General features: G+C 42.1%; 2 protein-coding genes across 2 annotated transcripts in view; one reads left to right on the top strand and one right to left on the bottom strand.

The window, feature by feature from the left end:
* Positions 1-2,681: 2,681 nt before the first annotated feature.
* tmco1 (transmembrane and coiled-coil domains 1) lies at positions 2,682-6,663 on the bottom strand. Its single transcript, XM_024004702.2, has 7 exons — positions 6,353-6,663; positions 5,706-5,783; positions 3,831-3,890; positions 3,608-3,654; positions 3,406-3,473; positions 3,072-3,216; positions 2,682-2,813 (listed from the first exon to the last, which is right to left on the bottom strand). Exons 1-7 carry the CDS (start codon positions 6,420-6,422, stop codon positions 2,715-2,717), a joined length of 567 nt encoding a protein of 188 aa, XP_023860470.1. The 5' UTR covers positions 6,423-6,663; the 3' UTR covers positions 2,682-2,714.
* An 8,750-nt stretch (positions 6,664-15,413) lies between these two features.
* The window catches only part of LOC111975769 (uridine-cytidine kinase 2-A), a 19,034-nt gene continuing 13,572 nt past the window's right edge, over positions 15,414-20,875 (top strand). Inside the window, exon 1 of the mRNA XM_024004341.2 lies at positions 15,414-15,568. Coding sequence (XP_023860109.1) covers positions 15,464-15,568 — 105 coding nt within the window. The 5' untranslated portion in view covers positions 15,414-15,463. The remainder of the gene's footprint in view (positions 15,569-20,875) is intronic.

Here is a 20,875-nt window from a genome sequence, read left to right as displayed (position 1 = left end):
GACATTAGACCGTGGAAATCTGTCCTTTGGTCTGATGAGTCCAAATGTGCGATTTTTGGTCCAACCACCGTGTCTTTGTGAGACGCAGAGTAGGTGAACGGATGATCTTTGCATGTGTGGTTCCCACCGAGAAGCATGGAGGAGGAGATGTGATGGTGTGGGGGTGCTTTGCTGGTGACTTGGTCAGTGATTTATTTAGAATTCAAGGCACACCTAACCAGGAAGGCTACCACAGCATTCTGCAGCGATACGCCATCCCATCTGGTTTTCGCTGTTAGGTTCTATTTTCAGAGTAAATAACTCACGAACACTAGAGAAGCTTAACCAAGTGTAATTCTTCCCAAGGGTCGATACAGCTGCATTCAGATATCACGTTTCCACCACCACAAGTATATATACTCCAATTTAGACACTCCTCCTTCTCTCCAATCCTCACATCTTTTATGGTCTGACAGGAAGACGAAGTGATAGGATAATAAACCATTGTTTCTCTCCTTAAGGGAAACTGATCTGACCTCAACTCCATTGAGGCCTAATCCAAAGATCTCCACCTGTCTCCCCTCATTCCACAGCCATCTGTCTCCTACAGATAACCATTAACGTGTGATGTAAAAACCAGCCTCTTTCACACCTTTATATTCATGCTTCTGGGTATAACAATGTCTCTAGTATAGCAAGTTCAACGTTTCACCCCGAACCAACAGCGCTTAGTGGGACTATCATTTGTTTTTCAACAGAGCAATGACCCAACACACCTTCAGGCTGTGTAAGGGCTATTGACCAAGAAGGGGAGATGGAGTCTCTGCATCAGATGACCTGCCCTCACAATCACCTGATCTCAAACCAATCGAGGTGTTTGGGATGAGTTGGACTGCAGAGTGAAGGAAAAGCAGCAACATAGTGCTCCAGCATATGTGGGAACTCCTTCAAGACTGTTGGAAAAGCATTCCAGGTGAAGCTGGTTGAGAGAATGCCAAGAATGTGCAAAGCTTTCATCAAGGCAAAGGGTGGAAAATGTTGAAAATGTTGAAAATAAAGAAATACCCTTGAATGTGTTGCCAAACTTTTGACTGGTACTGTATATCAGAAAAGGAACATGTTTGACTTTCAGTAAAACTTATTGGTCAAGCTCAAGCACTTAAAAACGGTTTGGGTGCATAATCCTAACTGGGTGGACATGTTGAGCCTAAATTAGCGATAGCTCTGTGAGTGAGCAAGATTGAGCTAGCATAATGGTGAACACTTGAACAGGATTTTAACTGCTCTATCAAACATATTTTAACATTTTAAATGTTCTCTATAATTTAGCCTAACAGGGTGGACATTGATGAGTAGGACATACAGACTAACAACCTGAAACATGGACACATAGATATAACTGAGTGTTTATATTTATGTAGCTTTTCACCATAGTTTTTCCACACTTCCTGAATGTGGGGTCATTATAGGAAGGTGTTGTTTTCTTAAATGGAGAATTACAACAAACTAACAGACTGGAAAGTGATATCAGGGACACACAGAATATTTTAAATAAAATAATACAATAATCATGAAAAAAAACATTATTGATGAAAAATACTTTAACTAGGACTATAAAATAGTTAAAGGTTTGGTATATTTTATTATTATACGGCTTATATTTCTTGTAGAAGTTGATAAATATCACCTGGGGACATGGCAAAAACACCGATATCCACTGACAAAAAAAGTGTAATAACATGAATACAATTCCCTTTCAGGATCCATATTTAGTAGACACCTGACCTTAAATTTAAAGCGTTTTGGAATCTACATTTTACACTAAATAAGAACGGATCATTCCTGGAGACAAAAAAGGCACTGTATCTTAGGAATGACCCTGCCAATTAATTTAGCAGTCCTCTCTATCTGTGTGTTGTTGGTCCCAGCCCAGCTCCAATAGTGTAGACTTTCGAGTAACAATTTTCTGCTGACTCATTAACCCACTTATGGCTTTCTAAGATAGGAACCACCAAAGTCATGAATACTTGTTTTACTTATGATATTCTGTGGTAGCAGCCATAGATCATACACAATTGCAAAGAAAGAAAACAGCATCAAACAGGCTAAAATGTGATAAAACATTTATTCAATAAGTAAGAAATGAAATACTACAGAGCCAGGCAATCACACAATGTACTGATGAACCAAACAGCCAATCCACTCCCAGTTCTGCTTAATTTTTTCCAATCTCATACGATTTTTGTTTAGCATCTTATCACAATGTTTATCTGAATATATCTCACACTTTTGTAAAGTTTTGTAAATCATTAGCACTCACAATCATAGCTACTTTTATGTCAAACTAATCGAACTAAAACTTAAAGCATCAAAATAAGGAAAATGGGTCAAACCAGGTACACTACAAACTTCAATGAAATAATGGGTACAGGTAATGAATGATACAGTAGCTGCTGATGGTATTCAATGTATACAAAGAGTCGTCCCATCCATCTTTGTGACAGCAATGTCATTCTCTGTACAGATGAGGGGGCTGTCCTCTCCCTTCTCTCTGTGGCAAGACAGTCACAGTGTAGAAATAGGACTGAAGACGCGTTCTAAGCAGACTACATTGCAAAAATCACATCATATGATATAGGATCTGATGCTCGGCTGCACACTCGATGACATGGTACACAACCATTGGACTGTAATGTAATGTATTCAGCCTGGAACGCCACCCATGTGCTTGGTTCTTAGGAGAACTTAGCTGCCTGGGGAGGGGGTCCCAAGAAACCTCCAGCCTGCTTGGTGGCAGCTCTGGAGGGGGCCAGACCCAGCATCTTCTGGATGTTCTGTGGATGGATAGAAACAATATTTACATAGCAAGTAGACAGAAATCAAGAATATGTATGAGAAGTCCCAGTTCTGAAAAGTTGTGAACCGTAAGCTGTTGAATGTGGAATCATATTTTAAGAGATTGGGTCTGTGGAAACCTTCAACTTCAAATCCATAAATGTATGTCCTTAATCTTTTTGTTAGCCCAGTATTTGCTACTCTTGTCAATATATTGCAACCCATGACAGGTGGTAAGATAGTGTCAGTTGAGTTACCTGTCTGATGGACATGGTGCAGAGAATGTACAGGAAGATGAAGGAGCAGTCAGTGAAGTCRTCGCCCAAAAGGTTGCGATGGGAAAGGCCCTGAATGTAGGACAGTGGGACGAATGGCAGTTTGGCCACCACCCTTCCATCAAAGCTAAAACAAGTCAATGATATTAGCACACAGTGGGTAAGGAGGTGCATTGAATGACTAACTTTGAGCTGAGAGCGATTGCTTAACAAAAAAACTCACAATGAACACAGTGAGATGCTTGTCATCATAACAGAGTATCCACCCGTGCCACTAGATCTAACAGATAGCATTTGCCATTGTCTGTACACTCACATGGAGTTGAACATTCCCATCAATGCTGTGAAACAGAAGCCAATGGCGAACATGGACTTCATTCGTACCTGTAACACAAGACGGGAGGACAGTCAGATGAAATGTGGTCACCCCTTCATCACTGAAGCTAGATAGGAAATGAGGAAGGAATACACAGGGCGTTGGCTTGCTTAATTTGTATGACAAAATACATTTCTCTCACCATGGATAGATCTCTGTTGTTGTTCTTCAGTTTCTCCTCTTGTCTCTCTGTGAAGTTAAAATTAAAACATTGTGTATGGGGACCAAATATTCTTTTATATACACCAACCGCCATATCTATTATCATAATAGTCTTGTCAAATTTATGATGAGACGATAGCTATGGTCCAGGAAAGCTTTGGTCCAAATACATACTGTATAAACATATGACTCTTCTTTCTTACCAATCTTTTTCTTCTGTTGACGTCCTGCAGATTCTGTAATGGTTTCCTTCTTCTTCTCCACTGAAATATTCAAATATTTATTTAAAAAAAATTCACTACAGAGCTGTCACCCTTGAAAACAACAACGGTAAGGGTAGGTAACAACACATCTGCCATGCTAATCCTCAACACGGGGGCCCCTCAGGGGTGCGTGCTCAGTCCCCTCCTGTACTCCCTGTTCACTCATGACTGCACAGCCAGGCACAACTCCAACACCATCATTAAGTTTACTGATGACAACAGTGGTAGGCCTGATCACCGACAACGATAGGGACAGCCTATAGGGAGGTCAGAGACCTGACCGTGTGGTGCAAGGACAACAAACTCTCCCTCAATGTGATCAAGACTAAGGAGATGATTGTGGACTACAGGAAAAGGAGGACCGAGCACACCCCCATTCTCATCGACGGGGCTGTAGTGGAGCAGGTTGAGAGATTCAAGTTTCCCCAACAAACAAACATGGTCCAAGCACACTAAGACAGACGTTTAGAGGGCATGACAAAACCTACTCCCCCCTCAGGAGACTGAAAATATTTGGCATGGGTCCTGAGATCCTCAAAAGGTTTTACAGCTGCACCATCGAGAGCATCCTGACGGGTTGCCATAAGACTCCTGAACAGCTAATCAAATGGCTACCCAGACTATTTGGCATCCCCCCCCCCCCCCCCCCCGGTTAAGGGCTTGTAAGTAAGCAGTTCACTGTATCAAATCAAAGTTTATTTGTCACGTGCGCCGAATACGACAGGTGTAGACCTTACAGTGAAATGCTTACTTACAGGCTCTAACCAAGTGTGCAAAAAAGGTATTAGATGAACAATAGGTAGATAAAGAAATAAAACAGTAAAAAGAGAGAAGCCCTTTTGTCCTAGATTTGGCACTCCGGTACTGCTTGCCATGCGGTAGTAGAGAGAACAGTCAATGACTGGGGTGGCTGGGGTCTTTGACAATTTTTAGGGCCTTCCTCGGACACCACCTGGTGTAGAGGTCCTGGATGGCAGGCAGCTTAGCCCCAGTGATGTACTGGGCCGTACGCACTACCCTCTGTAGTGCCTTGCGGTCAGAGGCCTAGCAATTGGCGTACCAGGCAGTGATGCAACCAGTCAGGATGCTCTCGATGTTGCAGCTGTAGAACCTTAAGGATCTCAGGACCCATGCCAAATCTTTTTCGTTTCCTCAGGGGGAATAGGCTTTGTTGTGCCCTCTTCACGACTGTCTTGGTGTGTTTGGACCATTCTAGTTTGTTGTTGATGTGGACACCAAGGAACTTGAAGCTCCCAACCTTCTCCACTATAGCCCCGTCGATGAGAATGGGGGCGTGCTCGGTCCTCTTTTTCCTGTAGTCCACAATCATCTCCTTAGTCTTGGTTACGTTGAGGGATAGGTTGTTACTCTGGCACCACCCGGCCAGGTCTCTGACCTCCTCCCTATAGGCTGTCTCGTCGTTGTCGGTGATCAGGCCTACCACTGTTGTGTCGTCTGCAAACTTAATGATGGCGTTGGAGTCGCCATGCAGTCATGGGCACGCACCCCTGGGGAGCTCCAGTGTTGAGGATCAGCATGGCAGATGTATTGTTACCTACCCTCACCACCTGGGGGCAGCCCGCCAGGAAGTCCAGGATCCAGTTGCAGAGGGAGGTGTTTAGTCCCAGGATCCTTAGCTTAGTGATGAGCTTTGAGGGTACTATGGTGTTGAAGGTCTACAACTGTTGTAAGTTCTACTACACCTGTTGTATTCGGCGCATGTGACAAAGAAAATTTGATTTGATCCAAGAACTGAACAATGTCGTCTGAGTGTAAATTGTGAAAAGCAATGAAAATGTATTTAAAGACACTCACATTTCTTGCTTTGCTTTTCCACCTCTGCCTTCAGACTCTTGTACTTTGCAGTACGATACACCAACACCCATGTAATTCCTTAGGATGGAGATGTTTATAAAGGTTAGGCAAATACTACATTTAGAGCAATCAATACATCAACATATCAATGAATGTGCATAGAAAATCATGCATGTGTATTAGATGATGCCCCAATCATCTCCTGATGAAACATAAGCTACTGTCATTAACTACAAATAACAAGTATGCGGTTATTATCATTAGTACACCAATGGTGACCATCAATCAATCACATATATTTCATAAAGTCCTTTTAACATCAGCCGTTGTCACAAAGTCGTTTACAGATACCCAGTGACCTGGCCGAGAGCTCGCAATGCTTAGATCTGATCGCTGTAGCCTCATAAAGACAAGACTCCCAATGTTGTGTCCCAAAGCTAAGAGGCGTCGTGCTACTCATGCCCCGGATTAAACAGGTTTCCAAATGACAAAACATCTACCGCACTCAGCGTTTACCAAATAAAATACATCACCAATATGTTTGAAGGTTGCTAGCCAAAATTAGAAAGTCAGTATCAGGTAGCTAGCTAAAGTCAGCCAGATAGTTTAGCTAAAATTAACGTTAGCTAGCTACTGTAGTTACTTACCCTCAGCTAACAGAGCTGTGCAAACAGAGATGAAAACAATAAGAATAGTGTCTGCGAACATGGTTGTCATTTTTGTAGGTCGTATCACGATCCCTTTCCTATGGTACTGAATGTGGCTATAATTTATCAGCAAACTCTCGCCGCATTTGAGTATGGAATTTGATGTCAGCAGCAACTGCAAATAGTAGTTACAAGAACACGTCACGAATACGGGAGCAACTTCCGGCTAGCGCTTCCGGTTGGTAAATCAACATACATCAACGCAGAGAAAAGGCGAAGCGAGGCAGTAGTGTGCAACTGCAGCCCACAATTCGTGGCGAACCTGAATCTGCATGAACACCCACCCCCCCTCGAGCACCCCATTGGTTCCTGCATGAATTACCCCCCCCTTCCCGCTTGTGTTACAGTTTGGAATGTGGGTCAAAAGGGAAATAAAAAGTATTATCTGAGTTTTTTCACCCACCTACCTGTCATCCCTGCCTCCCTCCCGCTAGCTAGCACTGCAGTTTAGCCGTGTAGTCCTAAGGATGACACAGTGTGCAAGCTAACTAGCACATGGTGTCGCTAACTAGCGAGCTATCTAGCTAGTTAGTACACCGTGTTAGGACTAGCTTGCTAAGCTAGCACACAGTGTCCTTTTCTCCCGCCTGCCGAACACCTGCCCTCGCCATCGTTAACAGAACTGCGGGAAAACAGTGCCCGCCAGGTGGGGCGTAGGACACTGTCTACCGGACCAGTGTATGGCAAGCTGGCTACCGTTGTAAACTGCCTACTCTCGTCCGCCATTCATCAAATCAGATCACGGGGCCTTGTGGTATTCCAGGGTGCTTTCTCAGAGCARGCGTAGAACAGGTGGCAGGTATATTCACTGTAATTGTCAACCTCTCCTTGTCCCAGTCTGTAATCCCCACATGTTTTAAGATGACCACCATAATTCTTGTTCCCAAGAATGCCACAATGACTACCGCCTTGTAGCACTCACATCTGTAATCATGAAGTGCATTGAGAGGCTGGTTATGGCACACATCAACTCCATCATCCCAGAAACCGTAGACAAATCCAATTTGCATACCGCCCCAACAGATCCATAGACGACGCAATCTCAATTGCACTCCACACTACCCTCACTCATCTAGATAAGAGGAATACCTATGTGAGAATGCTGTTCATTGACTACAGCTCAGTACTCAACACCATTGACCCCTCCAAGCTCATCACCAAGCGTACGACCCTGGGACTGAACACCTCCCTCTGCAACTGGATCTTGGACTTCCTGATGGGCCCCAGGTGGTGAGGGTAGGCAACATCACCTCCACCCCGCTGACCCTCAACATGGGTGCCCCACAGGCGTGTGTGCTAAGTCCCCTCCTGTACTCCCTGTTCACCCAAGTAGCACTGCCATCGACTGCATGGCGCTACATAGGGTGGTGTTGACAGCTCAGTATATCACTGGGGCCGAGCTCCCTCTCATCCTGGAACTCTATGTCATGCGGTGTGAAAGGAAGGCCTGGAAAATCGTTAGACTCCAACCACTCAAGCCATAGACTGTTCTCTCTGCCTCCGCAAGGGAAAGCGGTACCGGTGCCTTAAGTCTGACACCAACAAGCTCCTGAACACCTTCTATCTCCATGCTATAAGACTGCTAAATAGCTAACTAAATACATAAAATGCCTACACAGACTATCTGAGTTGATCTTTGTTTTTATTCTTATTTTAGCACTGTCTCTATGCACACGCACAGGGTCCTACACACTATGCACACTGATACTCCAACACACATACAAACACTCACTCCATCATTTGCTCAGACACATATTCTGATAAACATACATACATATATATTGACACTACACACACCCACTCACATACTGTACACCCTGCTGCTACTCTGTTTATCATATATCCTGATGCCTAGTCACCTTACACTTATAAAAAAAAAAAAACTTAAACTCGGACAAAACAGAGATACTTGTTCTAGGTCCCAAGATACAAAGAGATCTTCTGTTGGATCTGACAATTAATCTTGATGGTTGTACAGTCGTCTCAAATAAAACTGTAAAGGACCTCGGCGTTACTCTGGACCCTGATCTCTCTTTTGATGAACATATCAAGACTGTTTCAAGGACAGCTTTTTTCCATCTACGTAACATTGTAAAAATCTGAAACTTTCTGTCCAAAAATGATGCAGAAAAAWTTATTAAATAAACTTCAGTTAGTGCTAAACARGGCTGCTAGAATCTTGACTAGAATCTTGACTAGAACCCCAAAATGTGATCATATTGCTCCAGTGCTAGGCTCTCTACACTGGCRTCCTGTTAAGGCTAGGGCTGATTTCAAGGTTTTACTGCTAACCTACAAAGCATTACATGGGCTTGCTCCTATTTATCTTTCCGATTTGGTCCTGCTGTACATACCTACACGTACACTACGGTCACAAGACGCAGGCCTCCTTACTGTCCCTAGAATTTCTAAGCAAACAGCTGGAGGCAGGTCTTTCTCCTATAGAGCTCCATTTTTATGGAATGGTCTGCCTACCCATGTCAGAGTCGCAGACTCAGTCTCAACCTTTAAGTCTTTATTGAAGACTCATCTCTTCAGTAGGTCCTATGATTGAGTSTAGTCTGACCCAGGGGTGTGAAGGTGAACGGAAAGGCACTGGAGCGACGAACCACCCTTGCTGTCTCTGCATGGCCAGTTCCTCTCTCTCCACTGGGATTCTCTGCCTCTAACCCTATTATGGGGGCTGAGTCACTGGCTTACTGGTGCTCTTCCATGCCATCCCTAGGAGGGGTGCGTCACTTGAGTGGGTTGAGTCTCTGGAGTGATCTTCCTGTTCGGGTTGGCGCCCCCATCGGGTTCGTGCCGTGGGGGAAATCTTTGTGGGCTATACTCGGCCTTGTCTCAGGGTAGTAAGTTGGTGGTTGAAGATATCCATCTAGTGGTGTGGGGGCTGTGCCTTGGCAAAGTGGGTGGGGTTATATCCTGCCTGGTTGGCCGTGTCCGGGGGTATAGTCGGACGGGGCCACAGTGTCTCCCGACCCTTCATTTCTCAGCCTCCAGTAATTATGCTGCAATAGTTTATGTGTCGGGGGGCTAGTGTCAGTCTGTTATATCTGGAGTATTTCTCCTGTCTTATCCTGTGTCCTTTGTGAATTMAAGTATGCTCTCTCTATTTCTGTCTCTCTTTCTTTCTCGCTTTCTATCTTTCTCTCTTTCATTCTCTTTTTCTTTCTCTCGGTGGACCTGAGCCCGAGGACCATGCGTCAGGACTACCTGGCCTGATGAATCCTTGCTGTCCCCAGTCCACCTGGTCGTGCTGCTGCTCCAGTTTCAATTGTTGTGCCTGCGGCTATGGAACCCTGACCTGTTCACCGGACGTGCTATCTTGTACCGGACCTGCTGTTTTTGACTCTCTCGCTCTCTACCGCACCTGCTGTCTCTAACTCTGAATGATCGGCTATGAAAAGCCAACTGACATTTACTCCTGAGGTGCTGATCTACAACCACTGTGATTATTATTATTTGACCCTGCTGGTCATCTATGAACGTTTGAACATCTTGGCCATGTACTGTTATAATCTCCACCCGGCACAGCCAGAAGAGGACTGGCCACCCCTCAGAGCCTGGTTCCTCTCTAGGTTTCTTCTTAGGTTCCTGCCTTTCCAGGGAGTTTTTCCTATTCACCGTGCTTCTACACCTGCATTGGTTGTTGTTTGGGGTTTTAGGCTGGGTTTCTGTATAGCACTTTGTGACATCGGCTGATGTAAAAAAGGGCTTTATGAAATACATTTGATTGATTGACAAAAATTCCAAAAGAATAGAGACATTTCAAATGTCATATTATTGCTATATACAGTGTTGTAACGATAGGCAAATAGTTCAAGAACAAAAGGGAAAATAAATAAATCTGAGGGAAATATGTGTCTCTAATATGTCCATACATTTGGCAGGAGGTTAGGAAGTGCAGCTCAGTTTCCATCTCATTTTGTGGGCAGTAGCCTGTCTTCTCTTGAGAGCTAGGTCTGCCTACGGCGGCCTTTCCTTAATTTTTGGTCAGTCACAGTGGTCAGGTAATCTGCCACTGTGTACTCTGTTTAGGACCAAATAGCATTCTTGTTTGCTCAGTGTTTTTGTTCATTCTTTCCAATGTGTGAAGTAATTATACTTTTTCTTTTTTTCTCATGATTTGGTTGGGTCTAATTGTGTTGCTGTCCTGGAGCTCTATGGGGTATTTTTGTGTTTGTGAACAGAGCCCCAGGACCGGCTTGCTTAGGGGACTCTTCTCCAGGTTCATCTCTCTGTAGGTGATGCCTTTGTTATGGAAGGTTTGGGAATCGCTTCCTTTTAGGTGGTTGTACAATGTACAGTTGAAGTCAGAAGTTTACATACACTTAGGTTGGAGTCATTAAAACTTGTTTTTCAACCACTACACAAATTTCTTGTTAACAAACTATAGTTTTGGCATGTCGGTTAGGCCATCTACTTTGTGCATGACACAAGTAATTTGTCCAACAATTGTTTACAGACAGATTATTTCACTTATGATTTACTGTATCACAATTCCAGTGGGTCAGAAGTTTACATACAAGTTTACATACATATAAGTTGACTTTGCCTTTAAACAGCTTGGAAAATTCCAGAAAATTATGTCATGGCTTTAGACGCTTCTGATAGGCTAATTGACATAATTTGAGTCAATAGGAGGTGTACCTGTGGATGTATTTCAAGGCCTCCCTTCAAACTCAGTGCCTCTTTGCTTGACATCATGGGAAAATCAAAAGAAATCAGCCAAGACCTAAAAAGAAAAATGGTGGACCTCCACAAGTCTGGTTCATCCTTGGGAGCAATTTCCAAACGCCTGAAGGTACCACGTTCATCTGTACAAACAATAGTACGCAAGTATAAACACCATGGGACGACGCAGCCATCATACCGCTCAGGAAGGAGACGTGTTCTGTCTCRTAGAGATGAACGTACTTTGGTGCGAAATGTGCAAATCAATCCCAAAACAACAGCAAAGGACCATGTGAAGATGCTGGAGGAAACAGGTACAAAAGTATCTATATCCACAATAAAACGAGTCCTATATCGACACAACCTGAAAGGAAGAAGCCACTGCTCCAAAACCGCCATAAAAAAGCCAGACTATGGTTTGCAACTGCACATGGGGACAATTATTGTACTTTTTGGAGAAATGTCCTCTGGTCTGATGAAACAAAAAAATAACTTTTTGGCCATAATGACCATCGTTATGTTTGGAGGAAAAAGGGGGAAGCTTGCAAGCCGAAGAACACCATCCCAACCGTGAAGCACGGGGCTGGCAGCATCATATTGTGCGGGTGCTTTGCTGCAGGAGGGACTTGTGCACTTCACAAAATAGATGGCATCATGAGGGTGGAAAATTATGTGGATATATTGAAGCAACATCTCAAGACATCAGTCAGGAAGTTAAAGCTTCATCGCAAATGGACCTTTCAAATGGACAATGACCCCAAGCATACTTCCAAAGTTGTGGCAAAATGGTTTGACAAAAAAGGCAAGGTATTGGAGTGGCCATCACAAAGCCCTGACCTCAACCCTATAGAAAATGTGTGGGCAGAACTGAAAAAGCGTGTGCGAGCAAGGAGGCCTACAAACCTAACTCAGTTACAACAGCTCTGTCAGGAGGAATGGGCCAAAATTCACCTAACTTATTGTACGAAGCTTGTGGAAGGCTACCTGAAACGTTTGACCCAAGTTAAGCAATTTAAAGGCAATGCTACCAAATACTAATTGAGTGTATGTAAACTTCTGACCCACTGGGAATGTGATGAAAGAAATAAAAGCTGAAATAAATCATTCTTTCTACTATTATTCTGACATTTCACATTCTTAAAATAAAGTGGTGATCCTAATTTACCTAAGACAGGGAATTTTTACTAGGATTAAATGTCAGGAATTGTGAAAAACAATTAAAAATTAAAAATTTTATTTAAAAAATTAAAATTAACATAAAAACAAGTTTAAATGTATTTGGCTGAGGTGTATGTAAACTTCCGACTAAACRTCCGGCCTAATTCAGTTCTGCAATCATTATTTGGTGTTTTATGTCGTACACAGAGGATATTTTTGCAGAGTTCTGCATGCAGTCTCAATTTGGTATTTGTCCCATTTTGTGAATTCTTGGTTGGTGAACGAACCCCAGACCTCACAACCATAAAGGGCAATGGGTTCTATAACTGATTCAAGTATTTTTAGCCAGATCCAAATTGGTATGTCGAATTTTATGTTCCTTTTGTTGGCGTAGAAGGCCCTCTTGGGCCTGCCGAGTGGTGCAGCGGTCTAAGGCACTACATCACAGTGCTTTAGGCGTCACTACAGGCCTGGGTTCAATCCTGGGCTGTGTTACAGCCGGTCGTGACCAGGAGACCCATGAGGCGATGCACAATTGGCCCAGTGTCGTCCAGGTTAGGGGAGGGCTTGGCCGGCCGGGATGTCCCGTCACATTCTATTGATTCCTGTGGCAGGGTTGTGTTTCGGAAAATGCATGGCTCTTGAACTTCACCTCTCRCAAGTCTGTACAGGAGTTGCAGTGATGGAACAAGACTGTAACTACCAATGGGATATCATGAAATTGGGGAGAAAAAGAGGTCAAAAAATTGAAATAATGTCTCTCAGATCGTTCACAGCTTTGTGTAAGTTACCTGTGGCGCTGAGGTATGTATTGTTTTTTGTGTGCTTTAGGGCAATGGTGTCTAGATGGAATTTGTATTTGCAGTCCTAGCAACTGGACCTTTTTTGGAGCACCATTATTTTTGTCTTACTGAGATTTACTGTCAGGGACAGTTTCTCCCAGGTCTGACAGAATTTGTGCAGAAGATCTAGGTGCTGCTGTAGGCCCTCCTTGGTTGGGGACAGAAGCACCATATCATCAGCAAACAGCAGACATTTGACTTCAGACTTCTAGTAGGGGAGGCTGCAGACTGTTCTAGTGCCCTCGCCTATTATTTGATATACAGTGCATTCGGAAAGTATTCATACCCRTTGACTTTTTCCAAATTTTGGTAGGTTACAGCCTTATTCTGAAATATATATATTTTTTTATCCCATCATCAATCTACACACAATACCCCATAATGACAAAGCAAAAACAGGTTTTAGAAATGTTTGCAAATGTATAAAAAATGTCAAACTGAAATATCATATTTACATAAGTATTCAGACCCTTTACTCAGTACTTTTTTGAAGCACCTTTGGCAGTGATTACAGCCTTGAGTCTTCTTGGGTATGATTCTACAAGCTTGGACACCTTGAAGAAGAGGGTAGGGCTCAAACTGCATCCGTCTCTCACCCCACGGCCCTGTGGAAAGAAATGTGTGTTTTTTGCCAATTTTAACAGCACACTTGTTTGTGTACATGGATTTTATAATGTTGAATGTTTTTCCCCCAACACCGCTTTCCATCAGTTTGTATGGCTGACCCTCATGACAAATTGAATGAAAAGCTTTTTTGAAATCAACAAAGCATGAGAAGACATTGCCTTTGATTTGGTTTGTTTGTTTGTCAGTTAGGAAATGCAGGGTGAATACGTGGTCTGTTGTACGTTAATTTGGTAAAAAGCCAATTTGACATTTGCTCAGTACATTGTTTTCACTCAGGAAATGTACAAGTCTGCTGTTAATGGTAATGCAGAGGATTTCCCCAAGGTTGCTGTTGATGCATATCCCATGGTAGTTATTGGGGTCAAATTTGTCTACACTTTTGTGGATTGGGGTGATCAGTCCTTGGTTCCAAATATTGGGGAAAACACCAAAGCTGAGGATGATGTTAAAGAGTTTAAGTATAGACAATTGGAATTTGTAGTCTGTATATTTTATAATTTCATTTAGGATACCATCAACCCCACAGGCCTTTTCGGGTTGGAGAGTTTTTATTTTGTCCTGTAGTTCATTCAATGTAATTGGAGAATCCAGTGGGTTCTGAACAAGTCAGTTAACCCGGTAGGCCGTCATTGTAAATAAGAATTTGTTCTTAACTGACTTGCCTAGTTAAATAAAATAATTATCCATACATCTCTGTTTTGGAGAGATAACACTTCCTGTTGTTGTTTGTTTAGTGTGTTCCAATTTCCCCAGAAGTGGTTAGATTCTATGGATTCTTCAATTACATTGAGCTGATTTCCGTAGTGTATTTCTGTATTGTTTTAGTGATTCACCATAGTGAAGGCGTAGGCCCTGGTTTTCTGGGCTCTTATGTTTTTGGTTGGATACGTTTCTCAATTTCTTTCTTAGGTTTTTGAATTCTTCATCAAACCATTTGTCATTGTTGTTAATTTTCTTAGGTTGTCTGCTTGAATTGTTTAGATTCGATAGAGAAGCTGAGAGGTCAAATATACTGTTTAGGTTTTCAACTGCCAAGTTTACACCTTCACTGTTACAGCAAAATGTTTTGTCCAGGAAGTTGTCTAAAAAGGATTGAATTTGTTGTTGCCCAATTGTTTGTTTTTGTAGGTTTCCACACTACTTACCTTCCAACTATAGCATTTCTAAATATTATTCAGTTCCTTTGGCTTTGATGCCTTTTGGATGAGTATTGCTTTGTTCAAGTAGACTGTGATTTTGCTGTGATCTGATGGGGGTGTCAGTGGACTAACTGAATGCTCATAGAGACTCTGGGTTGAGGTCAGTGATGATATAGTACTAATGCCAAGGGATGACCTATAGGTGTACCTATGGTAGGAGTCCCCTCGAAGCCTATGATTGACTATGTACATACCCAGCGTGAGAGAGAGCTGCAGGAGTTGTCGCAGTTGTGTCTAGGGGGGCATATGTGGGAGGGAATCTCTCTCTCTCTCACACACACACACACACACACACACACACAACAACTATTGTAAATTTGTCTGAGCTGACAATCAAATGTAGCGATAGGCCTATCTGATACATAGAGTTCTGATAATTTCAAAAACATGTAAAACCTTATGTAAACGCTCTGCATTTCAAGCAGGCTACAAAAAGCTGGCTTGATATCCACGCACACCCAGAGCATCAAAGCAAATGCACAACTGAAAAAAGGGAGGAGCGCAGTCGGAGCAAAACCACCTCCGTGCGTCAGTATGCGTTTATAGCAAGCATGGCAGGCGACAGCGAGACAAGACTGGACAGTCAAGTCGAAAACGAGAAWGTTACACGGCAACCTTTCCTCATCGGGGTAGCCGGAGGGACTGCCAGCGGCAAGGTTGGCATTAAGATRTTCTATGAATTAGAAATGTGCTGTTTTTCTAGCCTGTAAACAGTGACATGGAATTGTCAACGTGGTTGAAATATGAGAACGCACTGACCGCGTGGTTCATGATAGACCAATGAATGAATGTCACATTTGTTCCATCAAAGCTAGTTTGTTCTTTAATAATTTCAGGAAAAACATTAATTGTTTAAGATGATAACTATAGGCCACTGTTTGGCAAGAATTTTGCCCACTTATGTGACTGTAGAGAACTGTCCTAATAGCCCTATCAAATAGTGTACAAGTAATTCAACATTTCCACAAACCTGCTTGAAACATGGATTTCACGATTAATCTATTCTGACTASTAATATTTAAATTCAGAAAGGGTATTTATGACAACCCAGACAGAAAATCAATACTTTGCTAAACAAAGATGGCCCCTTTTTATCCTGTCTTTTCGGATATTTTCTCTTTACATATTATGTCAATGTAGGCTGTACAATATTCTATAACWAATCGGCCTATCTAAAATATAGCCCAGCCTTACAACACCTTTTGTTAGGAGGCATTTCACAGCTGTCTGGCTAATGCTGCTGGTCATTCCATCCGATGGAATCTTGAATGGCTGTCATTCTCGCTCTATAATGTAGCAAGAAATAAATCCAAGTACCAACAATTTATCTGCAATGTTTCTAAGAACTCTTCGATCGCTCGGAGACAGTGACCATCGTGGGGGTGGGGAACTCTAACGGAAATCTTAACAGTTTATGTGAGCGATCGAAGGACAAAGCCGGTGTRTTCTCCCGACAAATATCTTGGCGGTGACATTCACATACAATCCGTTCCGAACTAATTGTTTGTTATTCATAAGAGCCATACAGTTATCCAACCAATTGTTATTGTTTATTGACTGCGTCAACAAGACCAACTGATTGTGCCTGGTGATCAGTGAAAACACTGCATATTCGCCATAATACACTAGAATGGGGTCAGTGGCACAGTAATGTGTAACAGCCAATAATGTATATGAACACTAGATCGCAGTTGCTATGTATTGGCCAATGAGAGTTTTGAAGCCTCCGGTCTGCCATATTGGTATTCCTCAGAAGACTTAGTCCTCCATAGATTACCACAGTAGTCATAATAACCATAACATAGCGGTCAAACAGGGAAATGGTTCCAATTGTTTTTCCACCATTCATTTTTCTTTTAGGGGATTTAAAAAACACTTAAAATAAGGGCTATGTTTCGTGTAGACTTACCCTGGCGTGACATTTTGATAAACATGTAAATCTCTTACAGACAAGGTGAATTTTATCAATATATTATCAATGGGCTCCCYYGTGGCGCAGCAGTCTAATGCACTGCATCTCYGTGCTAGATGTGTCACTACAGACACCCTGGTTCGAATCCAAGCTGTATTACAACCGYCTGTGATTGGGAGTCCCATAGGGCGGAGCACAATTGGCCCGGCGTCGTCCGGGGTAAATAAATAATAATCCCKAACAAATGAAATGCTAATTYCCTGCTAATGTGGCTATCATAAAGAACTACAAATGTCATGATGATCTGAACGAGCGTGCCGAATCGAGGCAAAGGTAAGAATCTCTGGATTAACTATCTAATGTTAGCTAAATGTACTAATGAATAAATTGGCTACATTTAAATTGAAAATTCTGTGAACTGTCTTGTGAAAGTTMTAAATTGACACTACTTGTTAGCAAAGGTGTCAGCTAGAGATGAGGTGCAGGAGCTTGCAGGGATTTGTAGTCTTGCATAATGTCTACTTTAATGCTATTTATCATTTTCGAATCAGAGTAAATAGAGCTGAATATATTGATAAAAGTCACCTTGTCCGAGAGAGATTTACATGGTTATCAAAATGTCACTCCAGGGTAAGCCTACAAAGAYCACATCCCTTATGTTAAGTGTTTCTAAAATCCKCTATGGGGAAAATGAACGGTGGAAAAACGATTAGAACCATTTCCCTGTTTGACCTCTAATTGAAATACTGTAGAATACCATTCAATTCCTATAGAGCCCCACAGTGGAGGTGTCATAATGCCCATAAAACCTAAAGGTGAAAAAGGGAAATGGTTTTGTTATAGTGGGGACAGTTACATTAGCAGGCCTACTCTCTCTAAAAAAAATCTACTTTAAGGAAAATGTATTTTCTATATTCTTATTTTTTATTCCTATGTTTAGCTGACATAATTTAAAGTATATACATTAAGGTGACTGCAATTGAATAAATGTGGCAAAWCTAATGTAGACATTAATAAATGCATTTTATAGCTTTCAAAATCTTTTTTACAATGGTGGGGGAATAGTAAAATGGGGATGCAGTGACTTCAAAACAGCGCCCCCTGTCAGTCATCTAGTATATTCTATATATAATAAAGGCTTGGCCTACATCAGCCAGCTGCTTTTTRCCCAATGTAGGCTATTGTTAGTCAGGTACAATAAATAAATGTTATTTTTTRCCAAGACACAGTAGGCTGAATTCAACCATGCKAAAGTCATACTATGAATTATAAAGTGATATCTGTATTATCTAGCCCACTGTGTTTTGTCTTAGTCTAGAAAAAATTCACAACTGTCTGTCTGGTTAGGTAAACTGTTATGACCTTTCAGATGCATCYAGGCTTGTTTACATTAACTAATTTTTAGTACATATTTTTTAGGTAACCTTAATTTGACTGAAACAACATAGTCATTTGACAGGTGGCATTTGGCAGGTGTTCAGAAATGTTGTTAACCCCCCGGCCCCTCTGAAGGAAGTTACTGTTACGTCTCGTGTTCTGTTTTGTTTTTCCACTGTCTCCCTGAGAGAAGATAAAACCCTATGCCTGCTCCCGAACAAAGTGGAGTGGGGGTAGGAAGGCGATGAAACGTGGATTAAAAAAGCATGGACTTGGGCACTGTTTCAAAAGTTCACTTTTTTTATATGACAGCGGTTCCACATGTTCACGTGACACAAGTTGTGTCAGGAAAATATATTCCATAATATTATATTCCATAATATTCTTAATATAAAATGTGTGTTGACTGTATTTGAATAGGTGTTTCTTGTCTGTTTTAATGAAAAAAATAACAAACTAATGATTTTTATTTGGATGGTGCAGCCATGGCTGCACAGACCTGTAATGCCTAATTATACTCAAAATATACTTTTCTATTCTTTTGAAAATATTTTATCAGTCTTGTAATGTTTCTTAGGACCTGCTTAAACAAATTAATAATGGATTAATTTTGATGGTGTATATTCAATGGATTTATTCAAATAAACGCCCAACCACATCTGCACACCACTACTACCACTCGTCACCAGCATGCTGGCATGTCCACGGGAGGTATAAAAGGCATATCAGGCAAGAATGTGTTTAAAATGGGCCTGTTTGTAAGGGGGTCATGCAAACATTGCCCCATTTAGAGAGAAAAAAAGCGGAAGATAAGCARTTCCAATGACATCATCAGTGTGCGTCATGTGATTTTAACCAATTATGAGGAGCCATTGACTACTAATTGCCCACTAATTGGTTGATGTCTTTGGAAACACGTATCTTCCTCCATATTTTTACTACAAAACAGAAATGTGCCATTTTCACATATGTTGATGTTGGGGTGGTGCTGGAGATGATTAATATGAAGTAGAACATTTTTGAAATGTCCCTTTAAGGCGGCCCTGAGACACACTAGAGAAGACAACAGGATGGCAGTCAGTCAATAGCAAGGCACTATTCGTAGACCACTGAACCTACACGTGCCACTAGGCAACTGCTATGATAATCTAACTGCTTACTTCAGGCCTACCAGAGATCAGAAAAACAGAGATAACTGGCAACAGACAATAGGCCTAGGTGAACCTGCATAAGGGAAAATGCATGTATTYCAGAAAAGGGGAAAATGCATGCTAGCCATCAGTGAAGAATATAAAAGTGTCYCCTTGGAAAGAGCTCWGACAGGGCAAAGATATTTTCAAGAAGATAAAGCAGAATAAATGTGTCTGTAGAGTCAATACAAGTTTATAAATGATTATACATTCAGAGGGAATAGTTCAAGGATGTCAAAGAAGAAGGGGTATCACAAGATGGCCGTGCAACAATACCTTCTTTGATGGGACTGAACTTGGCCTTCTTTGTATGTTTAATCCACACTGAGCATTCCTCTCATCTCTGAGCTTTACTCCCTGGCTGCCAGCTGAAATGCTTGTCACCAGTCCTGGTCACACTCTCATCCATTTAACTAATAATCCACAGCCTGGGCCCTACAGACTTCATGGACACACACACGCACGCTGGCACGCACACAGCCATACACATATACACAATTCCTAAACTGCAACTGTAAAGTTTGTCAGAATAAGAAAAAACACTGTCTGATGAACAGGTGGCCCTACTGTTAGTTTAGTCTCTTCCGTTTGTTGTGGGGTATGATACCAATAAATATTACATGCAAAGGAATGTCAGGTGGACCACAATTCATGTTCCAGAACAGTATTTCATAGAGGATGTTTATTTTATTTTACCTTTATTTAACCAGGTAGGCTAGTTGAGAACAAGTTCTCATGTACAACTGCGACCTGGCCAAGATAAAGCAAAGCTGAGAACAAGTTCTCATTTACAACTGCGACCTGGCCAAGATAAAGCAAAGCAGTTCGACACATACCACAACACAGAGTTACACATGGAATAAACAAACACAGTCTATAAAAATAATACAGTATAAAAAGTCTATACAGTGTGTGCAAATGAGGTAGGATAAGGGAGGTAAGGCAATAAATAATACAATATAGCAATTAAACACCGGAGTGATAGATGTGCAGAAGAMGAATGTGCAAGTAGAGATACTGGGGTGCAAAGGAGCAAGATAAATAAATACAGTATGGGGATGAGGTAGTTGGAGGGACTATTTACAGATGGGCTATGTACAGGTGCAGTGGTCTGTGAGCTGCTGTGACAGCTGGTGCTTAAAGCTAGTGAGGGAGATGTGTCTCCAGCTTCAGCGATTTTTGCAGTTCGTTCCAGTCAGTGGCAGCAGAGAACTGGAAGGAAAGGTGGTTAAAGGAAGAATTGGCTTTGGGGGTGACCAGTAAGATATACCTGCTGGAGAGCGTGCTACGAGTGGGTGCTGCTATGGTGARCAGTGAGCTGAGATAAGGCGGGGCTTTACCTAGCAGAGACTTGTAGATGACCTGGAGCCAGTGGGTTTGGCGGCGAGTATGAAGGGAGGGCCAGCCAACGAGAGCGTACAGGTCGCAGTGATGGGTGGTATATGGGGCTTTGGTGACAAAACGGATGGCACTGTGAGAGACTG

The sequence above is a fragment of the Salvelinus sp. IW2-2015 genome, linkage group LG16 (genome assembly GCF_002910315.2).
Source record: "Salvelinus sp. IW2-2015 linkage group LG16, ASM291031v2, whole genome shotgun sequence".
Classification (NCBI taxonomy): Eukaryota; Metazoa; Chordata; class Actinopteri; order Salmoniformes; family Salmonidae; genus Salvelinus; species Salvelinus sp. IW2-2015.
Note: the sequence above shows the minus strand (reverse complement) of the source record. Positions and strands in the feature narration are given on the sequence as shown.